General features: G+C 42.4%; 1 protein-coding gene and 1 pseudogene across 3 annotated transcripts in view; one reads left to right on the top strand and one right to left on the bottom strand.

Annotated features, from left to right (window-relative positions):
• Positions 1–7,165, top strand: part of TSC1 (tuberous sclerosis 1) — a 41,670-nt gene extending 34,505 nt beyond the window's left edge. For all 3 annotated transcript variants that reach the window (XM_006834903.1, XM_006834902.1, XM_006834901.1), the window contains 6 exons: positions 883–1,065; positions 2,181–2,291; positions 3,135–3,257; positions 5,702–5,889; positions 5,981–6,142; positions 6,646–7,165. In XM_006834903.1, coding sequence (XP_006834966.1) covers positions 883–1,065; positions 2,181–2,291; positions 3,135–3,257; positions 5,702–5,889; positions 5,981–6,142; positions 6,646–7,165 — 1,287 coding nt within the window. The remainder of the gene's footprint in view (positions 1–882; positions 1,066–2,180; positions 2,292–3,134; positions 3,258–5,701; positions 5,890–5,980; positions 6,143–6,645) is intronic.
• On the bottom strand, positions 4,555–5,215 carry LOC102814129 (annotated as a pseudogene).
• Positions 7,166–9,388: the final 2,223 nt, after the last annotated feature.

Below are 9,388 nucleotides of genomic sequence, written 5' to 3'. Positions count from 1 at the left end.
TTCCTGTTTTGACATAACTTAGGATTTAATTTTCGGCCTATTTCCTCTTTTGTCTGCTTCTCCTGCTCCACAATTTCCGTCCAGTCCTTTATTCTAGTTGAAACCGTTCAGGGCCGGCTGTGGCCGTTTGGTTTTAATTGGAAATTATCTCTTTAAATTTCGAGGAGATCTGTGCGCATGCATAGTAGAACCCTCCAAGGGTGGGGCTGGGGCGCCCACTAGCTCAGGCACCCCTATAGTCTCCCGAATGGAGGTGCGCAGACAGCAAGGGACCAGTGAACAGATACCAAAAGAAAAGAATGTCCACACCTTTATCTCATTGGTTCTGCCGGGCGTCTGTGGCCGCTCCGATCCTTCCCCTACATGGTCTCACCCAAAATGGAGGCTCCTGGAGCAGCCGAGCGTCCCGAACTAGAAAGCAATAGATTTCTTGCTTCTGCCACAAATTCCTCCAGCTGTGAGCCTTCCAACCTTCTAAGTATTCCTATATATGCGGTTCAGAGTTCTGGGATCATCCCCTGAACCTGCTTGGGTCGGGTATTCTGTGTTGTTGTTGGCGGAGCTCTCTGCTATACATCCACCCGATCCGCCATCTTGTTTGTTCCTTCGGTCTCTAGCACTTTTGAAAATAATAGGAACAAGTTGATCCCTGGGGGAAATTCTTTAAGTAATTTGAGGTTGGTTTCCTAATGTGAAATTTGGAAAACATGATCTTAAAACCAAGTAAAATTGTAGTGAGCTGTCAGAGTATAGATCTGTAGTTGTAAGTTTCAAGTTCACTTACGATCATTCCTATGAAATGTTTGCAGCACATAGTAAACTTCAGCATCATTGCCCATGTTGACAGGCAACTAAAATGATTATACCTTTGGTCTCTGCCAGAAAGATCAATTGAAGTTACAAGAGAAGGATATCCAGATATGGAAGGTTAGTCTGCAAAAAGAACAAGCCAGATACAATCAGCTTCAGGAGCAGCATGACACTGTGGTAACTCAGCTCCATAGCCAGATCAGACAGCTGCAACATGACCGAGAAGAATTCTACAACCAGAGCCAGGAATTACAGGTATAAACTCAATGTAGGCAAAATCAACCAAGAGAGGGTGGGGAAAGCAAATGGGAAAAGAACAAAATGGTTTCCTTAAATGATGTCACCTTATCATCTTAACTCCAATGAAATGATTTTCTTTCTAATATCATGGCAGCTACATCAATGTCAGATAAATTATACTTAGGGTAAAGGTTCCCAAACTTTTCTTGAACCCTGAGTAACTCAGTAATATTTCCTGATGTTCCTTATCTAGAAGTATCTAGTAGTTCCCTGTACCAAGTAGACCCACACTGTTTAATGAGTACTGGTGTCTTTACAACCTAGTAACTGTTAAAAATAACACACATAAACTTTTTTTTAAATTAAATTTTAATAGAAATTAAATTAGAAACATTTTCAATTTCATTTTAAAATAACATCAGTTGCTCATGAAAGGTATGTATGTTGGGCACTTCACATCTTCTGAGAACTTGGAATCAGAATGGATGCTGATACTTTTATTTCTTGTTTCATTGATTTTTATGTGGTGATTGCATTTTATTACAACCATCGCTGAAAACACAGCTTTGCAAAGATATGATGTCGTCTGCACAAATATAGCACAATCTAATATGGCACAGTAGATTAAGCATTGTGCTGCTAACCGAACAGTTGGCATTTCCAGCCCACCAACAGTCTGCAGATGAGACTCTCTCATGTAAATATCCTTGGAAACCTTCTGTGTCCTACACGGTCACTGTGAGTTAGAATGGACTGGGTGGCAGTGAGCAAGTGTGTGAATTTTGAAACTGCAAACTGTCTCCTGCTTGTTAGTTCACATGATGTCTGACAGCTGTCTCTGTATTTCCCTTAAAAATTTAAAATTTCTTGTAGCATATCTGTGAGTTTGTTGTGTAACCACAGGACGCTTTGGTGCACTGTTTGGAAACTGTGAGTCTAAGGTCTTTTTTCCCCCCTTGAACATAAGGAACTCATGAACAGCCATAACTTACTTTAAAATGAAGAAGTCAAATCATAGTGACCCAAAGGCAGTAGAGCAATTGAGGAAGTAGGTATTACTCATTCTGTATGGACTGATGGCCAGATAGACTTGTGACCTGGCATAACAATGCCTTCGTCTCTTTGGGTAGACAAAGCTGGAGGACTGCAGGAATATGATTGCAGAACTGCGGATAGAATTAAAGAAAGCCAACAACAAGGTGTGTCACACCGAGCTGCTGCTCAGTCAGGTTTCTCAGAAGGTAAGAGATCAGGCAGACCTTCCTCTCTCCTCACACCACTTACTAACACTTGCTTCAGGCGAGATAGATAATTGACTTGTGTGTCTCTGTTGGGGGCAATTCTGTCTTCCAAGGGGATGTTTGGCAATGGTGGTTCAAGCCCATTAGCCACTTTGTGGGAGAAAGATGAGTCTGTCTGTTCCCACAAAGATTTATGCCCTCAGAAATCCTGTTTAGGGTTACTATGAGTTGAAACCAACTAAATGGCACTAACAAAAAGGAGATACATTTTTTGGGTTTTGTAGCAAGCAAGGGAGTGGGGGGCTATTGGCATCAAGTGGGCAAGGCTAGGTATGTTGCGGAACATCTTGCAAGGCTCAAGGCAGCCCCCACAACAAATTATATGACTAAATTGTGGTTTTTGTATATCCTTTGGAACTCTTTCTTAACACCTTGTTTACATAAATATCGAAAGTGTGTACAGGTGCTTGAGTTGTGATTCTTCCCCTTTTGGAGTTCACTACACTCTAAAAAAGTTAAGACTGAGGAGTTTTTCATGGGCCTTTATCCCAGTAGATCATAGAGTTTATTGTGATAGTTCCATACATGCCCATCTTGTCTAAGCTTCCCCTGAGTGGCCAGAGGAGCTCATTTGCATAACACAATTTTGAAATGCGTTTCTATCCTTTGTTGTTGCTCTTGGGTGCCTTCCTCTCTCTGCCTGCAGCCATTATGTCAGGAAATTTGAAATCATAGGACAGTTCATTCTCCCCTTACCTTAAAATAGCAGGTTCCTTGTTTAATGTCCTTTTGTTAGTTTTGTGTTGTTAGAATTTTCACTTTGCTTGTGTATGTTTTGTTTAGCTCTCAAATAGTGAGTCAGTCCAACAGCAGATGGAGTTCTTGAACAGGCAGCTGTTAGTTCTTGGAGAGGTCAACGAGCTGTACTTGGAGCAACTGCAGAACAAGCATGCAGACACAACCAAGGTATGCTGGGGCTGGAGGAAGCCCATCCCTTACCATCCAGGAAGTATGTCATTCATACAGAATGGCTATATGAATCTCATGTTGCCTTTGCCTAAAAGACGGGGAGGAGGGATGATCAAGTCCATTTTCAAGTCTCCTTGGTCTAGGAATACAAGCAGCACCATCCATTGTTATGTTTGTTTCCCCTTGTTGGGTTGCTTTGAAATTGAAATGAAGTGAAAACATACCTCAATGAAAACACATATGAGAAAGCACCTAATAATAATGCTTACCGAGTAGGTGCTAAAGGTGTTTCTTTTCACTTCCCCCTGCCCACTTTAAAAAAAGAGAGTAGCAACAACAGCAACAAAAAAGGATAGGGAATTACTTGTTAACTTACTCTCAGGATTGTGGGTGGGTTCTGGTTTACATGTCATGTCTTCTTTTAATGTTGGATTGAATTTCAGCAGATGGTGGCTCAGTCCTGGCAATCAGGCCAGCATCAGAGATGACCAAAGGTGGTAAAGCCCCTTATAAATAGGCTTGGATAATGTTAGTGAATGAGTTGGAACTAGAGTATTCATAGTGGTTATTAACTTCTCCATCACCCATGGGTCTTTTTTACAGCAGTGGTCTCATGCAATATTTATCCTTTTGTGAATAACTAATTTCACTTAGCATAATGCCCACCAGGTTCATCCATGTTGTGAAGTGTTGGCAAATTCTTTGGGATTCTTCAACATTGTATAATATTTCATTACATGTATGTATCAAAGTTTGGTTAACCATTCTTTTGTTGATGGACATTTGGGCGATCTCCATCTTTATGTTGTTGTGACTAGGGCTGTTGTGAACATGGGTGTGCAGGTACCTACTCGTGTCACAGTTCTTATTTCTTGAGGACATGTGTCAAGTAGAGGGATTGCTGGGTCATATGGTATTTCTATTTCCAGCTTTTTGAGAAAGTTCCGTACTGTTTTTCACAATGGTTGCACCATTTTACAGTCCCACCAGCAATGTAGGAGAATCCCAGTCTTCACCATTTGTTATTGTCTCTTTTTGGAACTTTGCAACTAATGGTGGAGCAAGATAATATATCATTGTTTTGATTTGCATCTCTTTAATGACTAATGATTGTGTTTCTTCAAATATTTGTTGGCCACAAGAGTTCCAAGTACTTTGGGTGAATTGAGTGAGCCGGGTGACCTGACGAATGCACTAAAGTCAGGCAGCATGTTTGTATGCCGAAACTATGCTTTCATCCACACACATCTTGCCTGGGTTGTGGCACTTAGGTATCTCCTACTGGCATTAATTTTTAAAGAACAGAAACTCTTCGTTTTGAAAGTTTCACCCCAGTTTTGTTTTGTTCTTTCTTCATTAGCCGCTGTGCTTCCTTTTCCATTGTTTTCCTTTGTCGTTCTGCTGCTCTCTTCTCTGTCTGCTATTTTCTGCTGCCTCAAGACTTCTTCTGCTTGCCAGATCGCATCTTCTTCTTCTTCCCAAGCACTGGTATTTTCCTGCCAGGTATCTAAGTCACCTAATTCAGGAGATTGATGAATAAAGGGCATATCTTGTGTAGCTGCTAATCTACTAAGGAAACCAGTGCTACAATCTGGGCTGCCAACATTGAATGGGTCTCTCTTCTTAACAGTGATTTTCTGAGTTTTCCTTATGTTTGGTGTCATGTCCTTAAAATAGTCTGGTTCCAATTGTTCCAAAGCATTCTGTTATGTTGACACATTCCCATTCCCTCCTTCAATCTTTACACTTGTGGGTGCATCTTCATCCTAAGGAGTCCACTCTTCAACATCTGTCTGCTTAGGAACTGATGAATAATCAACTGTAGTTGGCAAAGTTATTTGGTCACCACTTAATTTCCGTCCTCTGCCAGATCTGCATATTAATCTCTTTAGAAATGAGAATACTGTCACTAGGCAGGTACAAACTTTAAATACCTGGAATTGTGTGATGGCCATGGTGGAATTCAAAACTCTGGATAAGCAATCAGATAAGATCAATGGCTTGTTGTTGTTAAGTGCCTTCGAGTTGGTTCTGACTCATAGTGACCCTGTCTCGGGTTTCTGAGGAGCAGCTGGTGGTGAACTTGAACTGCTGAACTTGCGGTTCAAACTGACCTTGGCATCAAATTAGCCCATAGTGCCGCACTAGGTCAATGGCTGCCCCTCCCCTTCCCCGCCTGCCCAGCAGAGGTTCCGAGCTACCTTAATGATATTTTTGTACCAAAATATAGATTTGTGTTTTCGATTACTTCCTTAGGGCTAGATTTCAAGAGATACTAGGTTAATACTTACATTGCCAGCTGATTTTCCAGGAAATTTATTCGTTTATATTTACATTTACAGTATGCCAAAGTGTCTTCTCAATGCTTATTATACTTGATTTTCAAAACAGTTATGGCATCGATAATTTTCTAAAAGCACTAACTCTAAACCCCATTTTAGGAAGTAGAAATGATGAAAGCTGCTTATCGGAAAGAACTAGAAAAAAACAGAAACCACGTCCTCCAGCAGAATCAAAGACTTGATACCTCTCAGAAACGGATTTTGGAACTGGAATCTCACCTGGCCAAGAAAGATCACCTATTTTTGGAGCAGAAAAAATACTTAGAGGATGTCAAACTCCAGGCAAGGTAACTTATACATCAGGAAGGGCTTTAGCAGTGATATGTATTCTTCAGTAAGGGGCACTTCCCATATTTGGGGGTGGTCTTTATCTTGCAGAGAACAACTGAAGGCTGCAGAGAGCCGGTATGAGGCTCAGAAAAGGATTACCCAAATGTTTGAATTGGAGATCTTAGATTTATATGGCAGATTGGAGAAAGATGGCTTTCTGAAGAAACTTGAAGAAGAAAAAACAGAAGCAGCTGAAGCAGCAGAAGAGAGGTAGGAACGCAGAGTTGATGTCGATGGTTTTGTGACTAAGCCACCGCTGACAGCACAGTGACTGCATCACATGGGTGTTAGAAGCAGTCATGATGTGGTAAGAGGGTCATAGCCCTCAGCACCCTCCATCATTTCACAGAGCCACACCTTTTAGGAAGTAGAAATGATGAAAGCTGCTTATCAGAAAGAACTAGAAAAAAACTAGTCCTAACCTACGTTTTCTCAAATTGCCCAATGAGTTTTCCTTGTTCTTTTTTCTTGACCCTGACTTACTTATATGGTCCCAAGAATTGTTGATGCTTAAGACTGCCATTCTGTTTCCCTAGTACTAGTGACTTCTGTTTCTCTAGAGGGGATGGTATGCTTGACTCCTCTACTTTCTAATATATAGTAGGCTAGTAGAGTTCAGTGTCAGTGTGAGCGAGGGTCAGTGTAACTGCATACTTTCCAGACAAGAATGCTCTAATAACCAGTACATTGTTTCCTCCCTGATTTTCCTATAGGCTTGACTGTTGTAATGACGGCTGCTCCGATTCAATACTAGGGCACAATGAAGAGATTTATGGCCACAATGGTGAGACCAAGATCCCCAGACCTGGCAGCACCCGGGGCAGTAGTGGAAGTAGAGGAGGCGGAGGAAGCAGCAGCAGCAGTGAGATTTCTACCCCAGAGAAACCCCCGAACCCGAGGGCAGGCCCATTCAGCCTTCGGTGGGAAACTACCATGGGAGAGCCCTCTACCAGCATCCCTATGACCGTTGGCTCACTTCCCAGTTCAAAAAGCTTCCTGGGCATGAAGGCTCGAGAGTTGTTTCGTAATAAGAGCGAGAGCCAGTGTGATGAGGACGGCATGACCATCAGTAGCCTTTCTGAGACCCTGAAGACAGAACTGGGCAAAGACTCATGTGTGGAAGCCAAGACTCCCCTGAACCTAGATGGCCCGCACCCATCTCCCCCAAACCCAGACAGTGTTGGACAGCTTCATATCATGGACTATAATGAGACTCATCATGAACACAGCTAAGGATGATTGTCAATCAGTGTTAACTTTCCTATGTTGGCATAGAACAGGAGGTGTGAGTGCACGTTTCAAAGTTTCCCTATTTCCAGGGTCTGAGTGGCTAGCTCATGCAATGGAAATAGGATGGGGTCCTTTTGACAGTTGACTGAGTGCAGAACGCTTTTTGGATCTGACATTGAAATGCCTCTTAACCTTCCCCTTGGCCTGCCCCCAGACCTGTCTTATACCTAGCAGTGCACTAATCCAAGGGCCAGTTCGCGTTCCTCAGCAGCTTTAATTTTGTCCTTTCCCCCAAATGGTTTCATCCTTTGAACCTGTGCAATATGAGGCCAAATGTAATCTTTGAGTCTAACACACCACTTTCAGCTTTCCTGAAGCTCAGATAACTTGGTTGTCTCTCGGTTAGACCCGGTAGTTGGTGGCATTGCAGGTAAGTCTGGTTTTGTTCCTATCCCAGAGGTAGTCTGCAGAGCTGATGGTGTCCTTATGAGACATTTTCAGTGCTTTTTGGTTCTGAAGTTCAGCATCTAAAGCAGCAGATCTAGAAAAACAATGGTTTATTCACCCTTACATTCTTTTGGCGGTTCTGATAACATTACTCGAAAGCTCTGTGTAAACAGATGTCTGCTGTTTCACAAGTCTCGAGCTGGCACTGTGGAGACCACATTTACTAAACATTTGGGAAAGCTCTCAGCCCCCTCCCCCCACTACCTCTTATTTATTTGGTGTTGCTTGAAAGCTGGTACTCTTCTGACCACAGGCTGGCAGTGTAGATGGGTGAAATGTGTTCTCTGTAGGAGGGAAGGAATGGTAATGGAAAAGTTACTTGAGAAGCACTTGTGTAAGAAGAAACCGTATCTCCAAGAAAGGCTTGTGCTAGCTGCGCCTTTTGACTAAACCCGGTGGTCTCCCTCCCTTTGTGCTCATGCTAACCTTTTGTTGATTTCAGCTTCGTTGCAGAAACATTCAGAAGTTCCAAAGAGTCTCCTCATAGTTTCATTTGACCATTGTTTCTCAGGCTCTTATTGTGGCCTCACAATTGTAGGTTCTAAGTCACCAAAAAAGTAACAGCTTTTTCATACCAATTCTAATTTTCAGGGCCTACTATCCAGGGAGCTCACTGCTGTTCAACTCCCATGTGGTAGTAATGGCAGGGCATTTTAAAGGAAAGTCTGGGAGAATGCTGACAAAGGTTGACTACTTTGTGCTCACTGGGGTGCCCCAACATGCTCAGGAGAGGGAGCACTAGTCAGAATCCCGATGGCAGAGAACCCAAATCCAACAAATGCTCCTGAAATAAATGCTAGAAGCCTAAGAATTGTTGCCTGGTATTCCAGCTGAGGAAAGGAGATACTTAGTAGAAAAGAGGTGGTGAACTAGGTTTTCCTTTTTCTATTCTTTAAGTAAAAAGAATAGAAGGGGTCAGCCAAGAAGAGGTCAAAGATGAGTTGTTATGGTACGAAATCTTTTTTGTATATGGAAACTTCCAGCATGTGAGGGTAAAAGTGTGTGTGTGTATGTGTGTGTGTTTTTAAAGGGTGGCAGTAAATATCCTAGCATCTCTAACCAGAGGAGCTAGATAGATAATTAGGGACCCTTAGCACCATTCCTACACTGGCAGACCTTCTTGGGGTAGATACGGTTCCCAGCCTAAGGGAAGGAATGTGCCTGGCTTCTCTCAGCCCAGCACAAGGCCAGGAACTGCCACTAGATGGCCCAACGTGAAGTAGTAATGATGATACACATTTAATTCAACTTTGTCCAAAGGAAAGCTTAAAATCCAATATGTGTACTTTTCTAGTTAAGTCTTAGGAAAAAAAAGAAGAACAAATTCAGAAAGAAAAAATGTTGTAACTATTGGAACTGGTTTTAAATGCTGTGTCCCTTCCCAAGCCTAAGAGACATGTGCCACAGAACAAAGATACTGCAGGATCAAAGTCAAACCGTTCCTCTTAACTGGCAAAGGGAAAGGAGGCTAATGTTAGAGGAAAAAACCCAACCAAAACATTTTTGTGTAGTGGGCAGACTGTACGGTGGAATGGGGAAGCCCATGAGAAAGGCCTCTGTTCAGACGGCCTCTCAGCCTAGGCGTCTGTCTGTCTGCTAAGCGTTCAGAGCTCCTGTGAGTTCTAAGATGCTATGGGCTTTCTTCACCTAAGGTTGGGGATTTTATAAATCTGGAGTCATGTTGAAGTTAGTCAACCTAAAAAATAGGTCCTTTATGTG

Source organism: Chrysochloris asiatica, unplaced genomic scaffold (assembly GCF_000296735.1).
Source record: "Chrysochloris asiatica unplaced genomic scaffold, ChrAsi1.0 scaffold00014, whole genome shotgun sequence".
NCBI lineage: Eukaryota > Metazoa > Chordata > Mammalia > Afrosoricida > Chrysochloridae > Chrysochloris > Chrysochloris asiatica.
The sequence above is the reverse complement of the archived record's forward strand: the minus strand, read 5'-3'. Positions and strand labels throughout refer to the sequence as shown.